Source organism: Schistocerca nitens, chromosome 5 (assembly GCF_023898315.1).
Source record: "Schistocerca nitens isolate TAMUIC-IGC-003100 chromosome 5, iqSchNite1.1, whole genome shotgun sequence".
NCBI lineage: Eukaryota > Metazoa > Arthropoda > Insecta > Orthoptera > Acrididae > Schistocerca > Schistocerca nitens.
Genome location: NC_064618.1, coordinates 132640597 through 132657199, shown reverse-complemented (window position 1 = coordinate 132657199; position 16603 = coordinate 132640597). Strand labels below are relative to the sequence as shown.

Genomic DNA, 16603 nt, shown 5'->3' with positions numbered 1-16603 from the left:
ACCAACCTATAGTCCTGACTTGGCGTCCAGTGACTATCACCTGTTCCCTAGGTTAAAAGAACATTTGGCCGGAAAGCGATTCAGCTCCGACGACGAGATGAAAGAAGAGGTTCATAACTTTCTGAACAGCATGCGGCGAGCTGGTATGACATGGGCATACAAAAACTGCCACAGCGGCTACAAAAATGCATCGACAGAAATGGTGATTATGTCGAAAAATAGCTAAATGTTCAAGCTTTAAAATGATGTAAACCATTGTAGAAATAAACAGGTCTATGTACTTACAAAAAATAGGAGGCCTTACTTTTGAGATTACCCTCGCATAAGTGTTTATTTCTATGCCGATGTCAATAAACGTATAAAAGGCGTTGCTAGAATAATACGGAAAGAATTTAGCGCTACAATTGTCGTAGATTGACCAATAAAACTTAACACCAAACCTTTCAAACTGAGTACTGTCCAAGCCTGTGTACCAATAGGAGCGGCTTGCATTTTAACAGGTTATAGTTAGTTGTAGCATGTCCGCTGCCAAACAAAAATATCACAATAACACAAAGAGATTTAAATGCTCAAGTTGTATAGGACAATATACACTCCTGGAAATGGAAAAAAGAACACATTGACACCGGTGTGTCAGACCCACCATACTTGCTCCTGACACTGCAAGAGGGCTGTACAAGCAATGATCACACGCACGGCACAGCGGACACACCAGGAACCGCGGTGTTGGCCGTCGAATGGCGCTAGCTGCGCAGCATTTGTGCACCGCCGCCGTCAGTGTCAGCCAGTTTGCCGTGGCATACGGAGCTCCATCGCAGTCTTTAACACTGGCAGCATGCCGCGACAACGTGGACGTGAACCGTATGTGCAGTTGACGGACTTTGAGCGAGGGCGTATAGTGGGCATGCGGGAGGCCGGGTGGACGTACCGCCGAATTGCTCAACACGTGGGGCGTGAGGTCTCCACAGTACATCGATGTTGTCGCCAGTGGTCGGCGGAAGGTGCACGTGCCCGTCGACCTGGGACCGGACCGCAGCGACGCACGGATGCACGCCAAGACCGTAGGATCCTACGCAGTGCCGTAGGGGACCGCACCGCCACTTCCCAGCAAATTAGGGACACTGTTGCTCCTGGGGTATCGGCGAGGACCATTCGCAACCGTCTCCATGAAGCTGGGCTACGGTCCCGCACACCGTTAGGCCGTCTTCCGCTCACGCCCCAACATCGTGCAGCCCGCCTCCAGTGGTGTCGCGACAGGCGTGAATGGAGGGACGAATGGAGACGTGTCGTCTTCAGCGATGAGAGTCGCTTCTGCCTTGGTGCCAATGATGGTCGTATGCGTGTTTGGCGCCGTGCAGGTGAGCGCCACAATCAGGACTGCATACGACCGAGGCACACAGGGCCAACACCCGGCATCATGGTGTGGGGAGCGATCTCCTACACTGGCCGTACACCACTGGTGATCGTCGAGGGGACACTGAATAGTGCACGGTACATCCAAACCGTCATCGAACCCATCGTTCTACCATTCCTAGACCGGCAAGGGAACTTGCTGTTCCAACAGGACAATGCACGTCCGCATGTATCCCGTGCCACCCAACGTGCTCTAGAAGGTGTAAGTCAACTACCCTGGCCAGCAAGATCTCCGGATCTGTTCCCCATTGAGCATGTTTGGGACTGGATGAAGCGTCGTCTCACGCGGTCTGCACGTCCAGCACGAACGCTGGTCCAGCTGAGGCGCCAGGTGGAAATGGCATGGCAAGCCGTTCCACAGGACTACATCCAGCATCTCTACGATCGTCTCCATGGGAGAATAGCAGCCTGCATTGCTGCGAAAGGTGGATATACACTGTACTAGTGCCGACATTGTGCATGCTCTGTTGCCTGTGTCTACGTGCCTGTGGTTCTGTCAGTGTGATCATGTGATGTATCTGACCCCAGGAATGTGTCAATAAAGTTTCCCCTTCCTGGGACAATGAATTCACGGTGTTCTTATTTCAATTTCCAGGAGTGTAGCATTCTAGACAAATTATGATGGATTAGGTGAAAGGAATGAGTGAAGTGTCCGCTTATTTCAGTTCTGCCAAGAGAACAATCTTGTTATCACCAACGCCTGCTTTCAAAGCCACCTGAGATGACATATCTGGACTGGAGAGGGACTGATGTGTCCTTGTGCCAAGATGAAGATCGTCAGTCAAAACCTTCAAGACACCCAGAAGCTGACTGTAAATCTGATCACCAATTACCGTGTTTAATGATTGGGATAAATTTTTCCACACACCACATACCACCTTTAAACACAAAAATGTTGGAAAGAAAAGGAATATCATACTTTAAAGAACGTATCCATATGAAGTTCCAAAACTGTAGGAGTAAAACAATACTGCGAAAGGAAGGCGAAATACATTTAAATAATGCTTATTCCATGTGCAGTGAAGTTATTAGGGAAAAGACAACGGCCACGTCAAATAATAACTTGATAACCGAAGAAGCAGCTCGAGTTATTAACGAAACAAAAAAACTTAGAGGAAAGGCGTTACTGAAACCCGCGCACATATGCCGATGAGATAAAAACTAATATGCGAATAAAATATGTGAAGAAATCTAAGAAACTATAAACTGCAATGACAGCAGAAACATACTGAATGACTAGAACTTGTATACCAAAAGTATGAGTGAGAGAAGATGAGCACAGGACATTATTGTCCAATGTGAATGAGGCTGCTGATCGTTGGAAAAGATACTGATAAACTTCATCTATATGACATTTAGGAAAATGGACGACGAAGAATTTGAGATGAGAAAGAACCTGATGTGATGTGGGAGGAAATTCAAAAACTAATAATGAAACTAAAATATCGTTAAGCACCAAGGCGTGATATGAAATGCTCAAAGGAACAGAACAGCTAGACGCTGAGATTATGCATGAAACCTGGAACACAACATGGAGCTAGCGCCCTGTGGATTAGTGACTGTCTCACATTATCAGCCTCTGTCGTAAACGGTCAAACTCTCGATGCAAAAGTCACAGAATTATCTCAATAATCTGATAAGTCAGTAATATTCTAAATATTCTATGTGACTTCTTAAGATCCTATACAGAAGAAGAAAAGCAGTCTGAACAAACAGGATTTGTAAAAATTAAAGGCAATAATCAGAAAAAAAAGAAAAAAATTGGGAGTTCAGCTCTTCGTCAGTTTTACGTTTTTGTATTATAGATTGGCATTTGACTGTGTGAATACAAAAAAAAACAAAACAAAATGGAATGTTCAGAAAACATGTGGGAAACCCCTAATATACAGGGTGCATCAAAAAAATGTACACACACTTTGAACTGTCATAGACAATTTATTTCCCGTTCTACAAGGTTAAATATCTGTGAGAAAGTAATGTTATGTTTCTTCAACAGGTGGCAGCAGTGGCAAGGAAGTAACTGCAACATGGCGGACGTGCGTTTGAGCTTTGAAGCGCGGAAGCAGATAATTAAGTGGTACTGTAAGTTTAAGAATGTAGCTGCGGTTCGAAGACAGTGGAGAAGTGAGTATGGTACAGAACCACCTTCAAGATTAAAAATTACACATCTACGAGACAAATTCGAAATTCATGGAACAGTGTGCGATGTGCATAAAGGTCGACCAGGGCGACCTCGTCCAGCTACAAGTGATGATTCCACAACTGCGGTCTTGGAACTGTTTCAGCGTTCGCCTCAAAAATCTTCAAGGCAAGTGGCACTTGAGAGTAATGTAAGTGCTAGTAGTGTGCTACGCATTCTGAAGAAAGGCAAGTTTCTTGTGTACATTCCAAGGCTGGTGCAACAGCTAAGTGACGACGATCCAAATTGAAGGTTAGAATTTTGTGAATGGGTTCAGGAGATGGTGAGACGTGAACTGGGATTTATGGGTAGCATAATTTGGTCGGATGAAGCCCAATTCAAACTCAATGGAACTGTCAATAGGCACAATTGTGTGTACTGCGCTGAAGATAATCCCCACATTACAGTTGAAAAGGCTGTGAATTTTCCTGGTGTAAAGGTGTGGTGTGGTTTGTCTGCAAGGGGACTCATTGGGCCTTTCCGCTTTGAAGGTACTGTCACTGGAGAAACGTACCTAACAATGCTTGCTGACTCCATATTCCCTGCCATTCGTGCATTATATGGTAATGATGAGTTTTATTTCCAACAAGATGGCGCCCTGCCGCACTATCATAGGGACGTATGAGCATACCTGGATCACAATGTGCCAGGTCAGTGGATAAGACACAGGGGACCAATCGAGTTTCCTGCACGCTCTCCAGACCTCACGCCACTGGATTTCTTCTTATGGGGCACAGTAAAAGATGAGGTGTACAAACGTAAAACACGTAACCTGGACACACTTTGGAATGAGATTCAGGCAGTGTGCACAGAAATCTCATTGGACACTTTGGTATGATGTACGGAATCAGTGGTGACTCGTACTCAGAAATGTATTGATGCTGAAGGCCACCAGTTTGAACATTAATCACATTTGCAAAGTACATTTATTTTTCCAATTGGACTTTAAGCTTTCCATTTCCAGAAATTTAACATTGTAGAACGGGAAATAAATTTTCTATGACGCTTCAAAGTGTGTATACATTTTTTTGACGCACCCTGTATATGGGCTTCGATCAAAACTTCGTGTACACACTGTAACGCTGAGACTAAATTGGAAAATGCTTGGTCTCAACCATTGCAACTGCATTAAAGACACAAAAAGAAAAACAACGCTGGTGCGATAAGCAACATCCAACCACAGGGCCACATTATTAGCAGACACTGAGTACTTCATCAGTAGCACTTGTCTTGAGGGTCGCTGAATACTGTTCGCCTGCCCATATGTGGTGCACACGTAGGTGAGGTGGACGTTCAACTGAAGGAGACAATGCGGATAATCTCTCGAACACAGATGGTTACCCCATGCACTCGGGTCCCCGTCCTAGCAAACACTGAGCCCTCTGAAATTAGAGGACCACGGTTAGCAGCACGATCATACATAAAAATCCTACAGAACCTGAAACACTCTATACATCAACACCTAGCACCCACAGACAGATTTAAATTCAGTCAATAAAATTCTTGTGGGTTTGAGGCAGCATTGTCATCTGTAATTACCGACGTTTCGGCGACTGTTGCAAGGCGCCTTCCTTAGGGTGCGTTGTTAACTGCTGAGTCAGCAGTTAGCAACACACCCTGAGGAGGGCGCCTTGCAACAGTCGCCGAAACGTCGGTATTTTACAGATTACAATGCGGCCTCAAACCCAGAAGAATTTTATTGACTGTGACAACGACCGCCGAAGTCTACGTTTACAGACTTAAATTCAGTTCACCTTTACGGAAAATCGGCGGAGAACTGCAAGACTTAGACTCGAAGACAGCTTGGGATGAATTATGTCTAAGTGGACGACCCAGCAATAAGATCGATAGACTCAATCTCCCGAGGAAATTATGGTCAACTTTGAACTGTGTCGGAACGAGTACTGGTAGAGGTAAACAGGTATTTAATAAATGAGGCCTATCTGACAGTGCTAAGTGTGTGGGGAAATCCTATCAACGGACCATTTACTTGCGTGTGAAGTGCATGGCTATGAGGGTGATCTGAAGGATATATACGGACTCTCCGACTCAACCACAGCGGGTCTCAAGAATATTTGCAATTTTGTGTTGTATTCTAAGAAGATATGTAAAAATTATTTTGGACCAGTATAGAGCCATCCGAATATTTTGGTCAATACGTTGTGTCATGAATGCCTTTGAAGTGCTGAATGAGTAAATAAATAAATAAATAAGAAACTTAAGAACACTAGCACTTACGGTGTTTCTAGATAATGCGGAAAAATGGTCCACCAGAGCAGTGAATGGTTAAAAATTGATTCATTTGAAATGTGGGCGTATAGGAGAGAGTTGCGAATTTCGTCGAAGGCAAGAAGAACTAATGTCTCAATTCTAAAAGAATTAAGAAACAAGGCTGTCCAAACTGCTATCAAAGCATCTTCAAGTTCTTTAGCCAACATTTCGGAGGCAAAGAGCCATCCATCATTCTAGGTGAATTGAAGGCCAAAGGCTAAGAGGAACACATCCTGGAAGGCTGTTTGAATCCTATCATCATGACCCTCCATTGTTTAAATTAGATATTTGTAAAATCGACTATTACAATAACGATCGTTTGGCCATTTCAGTTGGACCAACGTAATAATTTTGTGCTCAAGGAGAGGTCAAATTTTACATTTATCACACATTTATGTATGTCATCATGACATCCATAGGCTGAGTATTTAATGCAGTTTCTGCATAAGTAACAAACTACTGCAAGTGTTCTCTGTTTCTGAGCTGGATAGCTGGACAGGAATTTGAACCCGGCTGCTTCCTGTCTGTTAACCTCCTTCCCCCCTCTTGTTTTGAGCGCGCATCGCGCAGGTTGCTACTGTGCGCTGCTGGAAGCCCTGCGTCGCCACAGGACGGCCTGGCTGTTGCTGTGAGAGTGAGGGAAGTCTGGCTGCCAGGTCGTGGCCGATATGAGCAGACTCACGCCCTGGGGGGAGAGGGGCGGGGGGGGGGGTGTTCAGTGTTCTCAGCAGGGGAGCGCAAGCAGGCGCTGCGGCAAACTTCTGCTGCTTATCTATCAACAGAACGGCACCGCAGCCCAGTTCCGGATGGAACGAAAGCTCAATTATGTAAGACCCATTACATGACGCACATCGCGAAGTTTGATAAAGATAGGACTTTTGCTGCATTGTGTAAACGTTTCATTTCCGTCAGTGTAGATTACAAACTCAAAGGATGATGAAAGTGTTTTCTTCTATCCATAAAAGGAGAGAGAAACAAAGTGATCCACTACTGTCGTAGACTCTAAAAATTAAAATAAAAAACCGGCCCACCACGAAGGAATTATCCGAATGGGACGGAAATCGGTAGATGTGATGTACACTACTGGCCCTTGAAATTGTTACACCACGAAGATAACGTGCTACAGACGCGAAATTTAACCTACAGGATATGCAAATGATTAGCTTTTCAGAGCATTCACACAAAGTTGGCGCCGGCGGTGACACCTACAACGTACTGACATGAGGAAAGTTTCCAACCGATTTGTCATACTCAAACAGCAGTTGACCGGCGTTGCCTGGTGAAACTCTATTGTGATACCTCGTGTAAGGAGGAGAAATGCGTACTATCACGGTTCCAACTTTTATAAAGGTTGGATTGTAGCCTATCGCGAATGCGGTTTATGGTATCGCGACACTGCTGCTCGCGTTGGTCGAGATCCAATGACTGTTAGCAGAATATGGAGTCGGTGGGTTCAGGAGGGTAATACGGAACGCCTTGCTGGATTCCAACGGCCTCGTATCACTAGCAGTCGAGATGACAGGCACCTTATCCGCATGGCTGTAACGGATCGTGCAGCCATGTCTCGATCCCTGAGTCAACAGATGGGGACGTTTGCAAGACAACAACCATCTGCACGAACAGTTCGACGTCGTTTGCAGCATGCAACGTCATTTTTTCGGATGAATCCAGGTTCTGTTTACAGCATCATGATGGTCGCACCCGTGTTTGACGACATCGCGATGAACGCACATTGGAAGCGTGTATTCGTCATCGCCATACTGGCGTATAACCCAGCGTGATGGTATGGGGTGCCATTGGTTACACGTCTCGGTCACCTCTTGTTCTCATTGACGGCACTTTGAACAGTGGACGTTACATTTCAGATGTGTTACGACCCGTGGCTCTCCCTTTCATTCGATCCCTGCGAAACCCTACATTTCAGCAGGATAATGCACAACCGCATGTTGCAGGTCCTGTACGGGCCTTTCTGGATACACAAAATGTTCGACTGCTGCCGTGACTAGCACATTCTCCAGATCTCTCACCAATTGAAAACGTCTGGTCAATGGTGGCCGAGCAACTGGCTCGTCACAATACGCCAGTCACTACTCTTGATGAAATGTGGTATCGTGTTGAAGCTGCATGGGCAGCTGTACCCGTACACGCCATCCGAGTTCTGTTTGACTCAATGCCCAGGCGTATCAAGGCCGTTATTACGGCCAGAGGTGGTTTTTCTGGGTACTGATTTCTCAGGATCTATGCACCCAAACTGCGTGAAAATGTAATCACATGTCAGTTCTAGTATAATATATTTGACCAATGAATACCCGTTTATCATCTGCATTTCTTCTTGGTGTAGCAATTTTAATGGCCAGTAGTGTACATATACAAACAAACACTGGATTACAGTTTCAGAAAAAATTGGATGATTTATCCAAAAATTTCACAAATTGAGCAAGCAATTCGTGATATGAAAAGAACCCCAGATCACCCCTCCTGGTTGTTGGGCCGTATAGCGAGCCACAGTCACGTTGGTATCCCACCACTGCCTGGGACGTCTCCAGACGGGAATCTTCACTGAACACAAAATCTACTCCAGTAAATGAGACTCCAGACCACATGTGCCAGACAACACTAGAAACGGGTTTGTTGGTGTACGGAGTTCAACGGTCCTTGTGGTCACTGAAGTAGCAGTTGGACGTCGGATCGATGATAATCATGGGCGGGGCTCTGATGAATGCTCGCTCTCAACGCGTTCTGCCGTCTCTCTAAATCGACCGCTTCCTCCTTGACGCTGTGTTTGGCCACGGTTCACCCATTCCTGCCAACGTCATCGAATAGCGACATCGCTCCTATTCAAATGTCGAGCGATTCGTCGATTACTCCACGTTCCCTCTCTAACGCTCACATCTGCGGATAATGTTCACGCGCCTGGTGGCGATGCATGGTTACTATCCAACTGAATACATGGAATTAAATTCGCAAAGAGTTCATGCCGCGGTAGCGAAATGTCCCCTGATTATATCCTTGCCAGAAGCTCTGCGAAACTTTCATCAATCGGCCGCCAGAGTTTACAGTTTCGCTCATTCGTCGATACCTGTATCAAGCGTATTAATATCAATTTGTGATCAGTTCGATTGCCTGCTTCATGGTGCGTCTTTTTTCTGTCTTAGTGTGTATTTCAGAAGCACAAATTGACTGTTAGAGACATGAGAAGCGTGGTATTTGTGTCAGGTACTCACGTGAATGTCCCTGGCAATTTTGATCCAGTGATCGACAGTCATGTTACTCGAGTCGAGCAGTGGGTCGTATTCCACTACCGTGTAGACCACGCGGCTTTTTTGGCGCACGTCCCTGTAACAAGAAGGCCACATGAAATATTCCTGGTGTCGACAGCGTCGGACACAACTAAATAGATATGAAATACGTGGCAGCAAACAGTTAATTGAAATACAGGACTTGAACCCGATACGTGTCCTTAACTTTGTAATATGTTGCTTTATCTAGTTGTAGTGTCATATGAGTCAGTAATTCTTCAGTTAAGCGTCACGATTATTTCTAAGGGTTGACTGAGTTATTATAGGTGAGTAGAGGCACAATAAATAAGGAAGGAGGGAAACTCGGACGCGCAACTACTCATGGAATCGTCAGTCATTATAATGACATGAACAAAGGAAAAGGAAAGTAGTACGATGAGCCTTTTCTTCTTCTCTTCATTCACAAAAATATGAATCCTGTAAGCCAAGCTGAACAGCCAGAACAACACAGTTAACACCGTTACATAAATGCTATTGAAATATGCACACAGCTGTATAACATTATTTAATTATGCAGGGTGAACTAAATTTCCTTTACAGACACTGGAGATTTGAAGTTAGGAACCTGAAATACTAAGTTCAGCATAGGAACTCATGTCCCGGAACGTTCCATTTTCTCGGTAACGCAGAATAACACAACAAATACAATAATACAAATCCCCCCTATTTGGCGTCAGTGACTAGGGTGTCATGTAAGTCATTCACCAGTAACTTAATATCCAATGCCCACTATAGTTCGTTTACATGCCATTCAGTTGCATTTGTGATCTGCTCAGAGAGGTTTGTATCTGCTGTTGTGTCTGTGACCTTCGTTCTTACTGTACTACAGTACATTAGTAATCATTCACTACAGTAAAACATGCAAGGTGTACCCTCATTTTAATTTTAGTGTGATGCTGCTGACCACGGTAAACCACGTGTTTGCGAAATACGTCGACATCATGTTACTACATAGTGAAGCTTGGTGAATGGAAAAGCTGCTAGTCAGTTGTGTACACAGCGTCTCATCTCCCCCCCCCCCCCCCCCCCCCCCCCGAGTTTGAAGAGCCCGTACTCCACATAGTGGAAGAGGAAGCGCTAACGAGTATCAGGAACACAACAGGCAGAAAATGTCGACCACCGAATGTCTGGCATGTTCTGCATGAACAGTAGTAACACCCGTAGCACCTGCAGAAGGCACAGGCAATTAAGCTACAGGATTTTGTGTTACGATCCCACTTCTGCAGGTGGTTCTGGCCCCTTTGTGTGGACGAGTCCAATTTCCCATAGCGGGTCCTTTTAATGGATGAAGCTAACTTCACCAGAGAAGGTGTTCTCAGTTCCCACAAAAGTCTTGTGTGGGCTGATGAAAAGCCATGCGCTGCGTGCTTCTGTGGGTTTTCGGAATTGATACAGTCTGTATATTTGGGCAGGGTTTCTGGATAGAAATGTGACTGAACATCTCATGATTTCCGTGTACTGGCGATTTCTTGATGGCATACTGCATGAGCTCTAGGAAGATGTGTCACTGCATGTGTGTCAAAACGTATTGGCCCAGTAGGATGCACACCATCTCACTTTTCATGCATGTTCCAAAAGCATCTGGACCAACAATTTGGGCAGCAGTGGATAGGTCATGGTGGCCGGATCGCTTGGCCTGCACAATCTCTCTTCAGTCCACTAGACTACCACCTGTGTGGTCACACGAAATTCTTGATTTTCCGGACCACACTGTCGCGTCCTGGCAAGACCTACTAGCGGAGGTTATGGCTACAGCAGATGCTGAAGAACCTGGATTGTTGATTATGTGTACCAGAACATGGGATGAAGGTACCATATCTGTTTTGATATCGGTGGTCATGACATCGAGCCCTACTTTTAAGTGGACCTAGATGACAAGCTGCAGAAGTCAGAGAGCAATGTGTGTTGCGGTATTTTGCATGGAGCGGGGAGACAGCACATTTCTGGTTATAAGTTCCTATGCTGAACTTAACCGTGTTGGTTCCCACTACAAGTCCTCATAGCCTGTGAAGGGAATTCCTTTACATCCTGTATAATTAACGAAATGTCACCTACATGGCACATACACTGAAGTCAGAGCTATGTACATTATTTTAAGCTCACCGTGTCAGAATTTCTATATCCCCTGCGGCCTACTCGGCATTGTGTGTAGTCTTTGCGTAATGAATAGCGTAAGAACCTAAACTTACAGGGGTTGGACAAAACTACGGCAACACCAAAAACAAATTACCATGCCTAATACTGTGTAGGAAACCCGTTGGCATTCGAAACAGCTTCCAGTAGCCTCTAAATGGACAGATATACTCGTAGGTCCTGTATGGTTTTCAAGGGACTCTTATACTTTCCTTTCTGAAAAATAGTGGCATGATCTGCTAACCATGATGGTGGTGGCTAGCTAACTGGCACCCTACTCTCCAAAGTACATTACAAGGGCTCAATAATATTGACATCCGGTAGCTGTGATGGCCAAGGGAGAGGTGAAAATTCACCCTTGTGCTTACAAATCCAGTGCTGGACGATGTGAGCTGTTTGATCAGGGGCCCTGTCGTCTTGGAACGCAGCGCCAAAAGTGGGGCACAAACATTGTACCACGTGATAGACGTGATCAAGCAAAATGATCACATAATCCTTGTCAGTAATACGACCTTTCAGGGTAACCATGAGACCCATAGAATACCACGATATGGCTGCCCATATCATCTCCCTGGCCCCGCCATGCTTCGCTCTTGGAACGTAAACTCAGCCAGAAGTTGGAGACAGTGTGAAACAAGACTCATCCGACCAAATGACTTTCTTTCAATACTCCTTATTCCAGGTTTTAAGGCTTCGGCACCACGTTTCACTGTTATTGGCATTTGCATCAGTGGTGAGTGGTTTAGGAATTCCAGCTCGCCCTGAATTTTTTCCTGTTTATGAAACTGCTTTCGTGTTATTTTGGTATCGACAGGTTTCGCGAGTGCGATGTTCGTTTCTGCAGTGACTTGTGCAACTGCCGTCCGTTTCTTTTTCGTCACAATCCTCTCCAGTGAACTTCTGGCACGAACACTCAGCACAGACTTTAGTCTGACTTAGCGGATGATGGTTTTCCGCTCCGTACACCGCATAAACCTTTGATATGGTTCCTCTTGAAACACCAAACAGTTCGGCTACCTTAGTTACGAAAGCAGCCACCATACGAGTACCAACCATTTCCCAACGTTCGAATTCACTTAGCTGTCACATAATGCACTCACAACTACACAGAACGCTGTTCTGACCACGACTGACTCTTGCTACGTATTGAGGACACTGCACGGGCGTCATTCGAGGTCAAATACAACTGCGCAACCTGTTAGCTCGGCTAGCATTTGCATTTATGTTGAAGCATGCTTTTCTCGCGGTTGGTTGCTTTGTGAGATTAAAGGGACCAGACTGCTACGGTCATCGGTCACTTTTCTCGCGGTGTTTCTATATTTTTGTCCAACACTTGTGCAACCAGGAGCGTCCACTTGCTCAGTGTACGAGGAAACACGCTTTGGACATGAGTACAAAGTTTATACTTTGCATGTATGTGTTAAACCGGAGACCTGGAAACGACGGAGAGGCTTCGTCCCGCCGTTGCCCTCAGTGGTTCGCAACCCCACAAGCCACAGCAGTCCACCCTCCCCACCGTCGCCCCACACCGAACCCAGGGTTATAAGTTTATACTTCGCTTTACGTTCTTGTTAACTTATAGCAGGGTAAGTCAATAAAGCAAAAGCTTTTTTTTTCTTTCTTTTTCGCTCGACAAGTTGACAGAACTGACTGAACAATAACATTTCGGAACATATACTGTGTTCGACACATTATGAATCACCTCTAAGGAATCAATTTACTGACAAATAGCCCAACACGGATTAAGAAAATATCATTCTTGTGAAACCCTACTAGCTCTTTATTCTCACTAAGTAATGAGTGTTACCGACAGGGGACGTCAAAGTAATTCAACACTTTTAGATTTCCAGAAGGCTTGCGGCACCGTTCCTTACAAGTGACTTCTCACTAAACTGCGTGCCTATGTCGTCTCAGTTTTGTGACTGGATTTGTGAGAACCTGACAGAAACGTCACAGACCGTAACAACTGACGGAAAGTCATCGAGTAAAACAGAAGTAATTTCTGGCGTACCCCAAGCAAGTGTTATGGGCGCTCTGTTGTTCCTCATCTACATAAATGATTTCGGAAGACAATCTGAGCAGCTCTCTTAAGATTGTTTGCAGATGATGCAGTCATTTATCGTTTTGTAAAGTCATCAGATGGTCAAAACGAATTGCGAAATAATTTAGACAAGATATCTAATGGTGACAAAAGCGGCAATCTGGTCCAAATAATGAAAAGTGAGAAGTCACCCACAAGATTCTACTAAATTTCGGTTACACGATAAATCGGCGAAACCTAAAGGCTGTAAACTCAACTAAATAGTTGGAGACTATAACATCAACTGGCACAATCACACACATAATGTTGTGGGGCCAACAATCCTAAGACTGATTTATTGGCAGAAAATGCAGCAGCTCTACTACAGAGACTGCTTACACTAAGCTTGTACACCCTCTTCAGGAGTACTGCTGTGCTGTATGGGATCCGCATAAGATAGGATTGACGGAGGACATCGAAAAAGTTGAAAGGAAGGCAGCTCGTTTGATATTATCGCGAAATATGATAATGTCACGTGCATGGTGGCAGTCATTAAAACAAAGGAGTGCATGGTGGTAGTCATTAAAAAAAAATTTTCCACCGCGACGGGACCTTCTCGTGAAATGGGGAGAGGTGGCCATAGATGATGTCAGCGCAAATACCATTTGTCCCATGTCGCTGCTGTCCAAAGCGTTATGCCAGTCGCTGTTGATTTGCTAGGGCCACCTGGTAATGTTATCTGACGGCCTATGAGCATTTTCATTGCCCTAGTGTTTTAATGTGCATTATTATTTTTTAAATAAACACACTCTTCCTAAAAAATGGAACTCGCCGACGTTAAAACGTGTTCTAATGGAATATTGTAGTATCTTCATGTAGACAATACACTTATTACTTACACCACTGGCCATCAAAATTGCTACACCAAGAAGAAATGCAGATGATGAACGGGTATTCATTCGACAAATATATTATACTAGAACTGACATGTGATTAAATTTTCAAGCAATTTGGGTGCATACATCCTGAGAAATCAGTACCCAGAACAACCACCTCTGGCCATAATAACGGCCTTGATACGCCTGGGCATTGAGTCAAACAGACCCTGGATGGCGTGTACAGGTACAGCTGCCCATGCAGCTTCAACACGGTACCACAGTTCATCAAGAGTAGTGACGGGCGTATTGTGACGAGCCAGTTGCTCGGCCACCATTGACCAGATGTTTTCAATTGATGAGAGATCTGGAGAATGTGCTGTCCAGGGCAGCAGTCTAACATTTCCTGTGTCCAGAAAGGCCCGTACAGGACCTGCAACATGCGGTCGTGCATTATCCCGCTGAAACGCAGGGTTTCGCAGGGATCGAATTAAAGGTAGAGCCACGGGCCTTAACACATCTGAAATGTAAAGTCCACTGTTCAAAGTGCCGTCAATGACAAAAACCGGTGACCGAGACGTGTAACCAATGGCACCCCATACCATCACGCTGGGTGACACGCATGTATGGCGATGACGATTACACGCTTCCAATGTGCGTTCACCGCGATGTCACCAAACACGGATGTGACCATCATGATGATGTAAACAGAACCTGGTTTCATCCGAAAAAATGACGTTTTGCCATTCGTGCACCCAGGTTCGTCGTTGAGTACACCAAGTGCAGGCGCTCCTGTCTGTGATGCAACGTCAAGGGTAACCGCAGCCATGGTCTCCGAGCTATTAGTCCATGCTGCAAACGACGTCGAACTGTTCGTGCAGATGGTTGTTGTCTTGCAAACGTCCCCATCTGTTGACTCAGGGATCGAGACATGGCTGCACGATCCGTTACAGCCGTGCGGATAAGATGCCTGTCATGTCGACTGTTGTGATATGAGGCCGTTGGGATCCAGCACGGCGTCCCATATTACCCTCCTGAACCCCCGATTCCATATTCTGCCAAGAGTCATTGGATCTCGACGAACGCGAGCAGCATTGTCGCGATACGATAAACCGCAATCGTGATAGGCTACAATCCGACCTTCATTAAAGTCGGAAACGTGATGGTACGCACTTCTCCTTACACGTGGCATCACAACAACGTTTCACCAGACAACGCCGATCAACTGCTGTTTGTGTACGAGAAATCAGTTGGAAACTTTCCTCATGTCTGCACGTTGTAGGTGTCGCCACCGGCGCCAACCTTGTGTGACTGCTCTAGAAAGTTAATCTTTTGCGTATCACAGCATCTTCTTCCTGTCGGTTAAATTTCGCGTCTGTAGCACGTCATCTTCGTGGTGTAGCAATTTTAATGGCCAGTAGTATATAAGCAGCATATTGGTATTAAAAAGTATTAGAAACGTATTTCATATTCTGCCTACATCACACCAAGGTTCATAAAGCAGTTACTGCATATGACTGGACTATGTATGTAAGGTGGGGATCTAATGCAACCTATTAGCTTTCTCGCTATAGTTTTAATTATTTAACATGGAAATCTATTAATTTGTACTGTTGGTGTACTTGTTTAAAATAATGTGTTCTACGCCTTTTGCCACTACTGAGCAAGCATTTGTGTGGGTTAGGCAAGGATTGAGGCTCAAAGTCCAAATTGTCCATATAATTCTGTTAAAATATTCGTCTTAGTTCTACTTGACACGAGATCAAAGTCATTCACACGACGTCTTTTCAAAAAATTCCGGAAATTTGTCCACAAAATTTTTCTACGCTTATCTTTTATTATTGTGCATGGTCTCCTTCTAAATACTCTCCTCCACAATTGATACACCGCACCCAACACCGTTTACAATTTCGGAACCAGGCTTGGTACGCCTCTTGCTGCAACGCGCGAAGCACCGTCTGCGAATTTTCTTTTATTTCGTCTATCGTTGCAAATCTTTGTTCCTTCAACGGGATTTTCAATTTTGGAAATAAAAAAAAGTCCACAGGGGCCATGACTGTAGAGCAGGCCTGGATCCTATGAGGCGGGGCAGGGAGGGCTGCAAATCGGGGTATTTGCCCCGGGCGGCAATTACAGGGGGGCGCCAAATTCATATTCTTGAAGAAAAAAACGTTGTTTCACAAGGCGTCTAGCATCCAGCGCACGTTGGCCTATAGATTATTCATATGATTTTGAAACGCTTCTCAACTGGCCTTTGAACATTTTTTGAACAAATTCTAAGGTGATTTCTGAACGGATCGTAAGTCTGATTTCGAATGTGTGCACATCGTACGTGATGTCTCTGCCAAGGGAATCCCCGTCGTGTCTAGCAATGAAAAACTTTACCGCAGACAAAAGGGGACTGGTCTATACG

The 16603-nt window shown here is 45.1% G+C and overlaps 1 protein-coding gene across 2 annotated transcripts in view; it reads right to left on the bottom strand.

Annotated features, from left to right (window-relative positions):
- The window catches only part of LOC126259539 (L-asparaginase-like), a 419333-nt gene that overhangs the window by 200087 nt on the left and 202643 nt on the right, over positions 1 to 16603 (bottom strand). For both annotated transcript variants that reach the window (XM_049956415.1, XM_049956414.1), the window contains exon 3: positions 9088 to 9199. In XM_049956415.1, coding sequence (XP_049812372.1) covers positions 9088 to 9199 — 112 coding nt within the window. The remainder of the gene's footprint in view (positions 1 to 9087; positions 9200 to 16603) is intronic.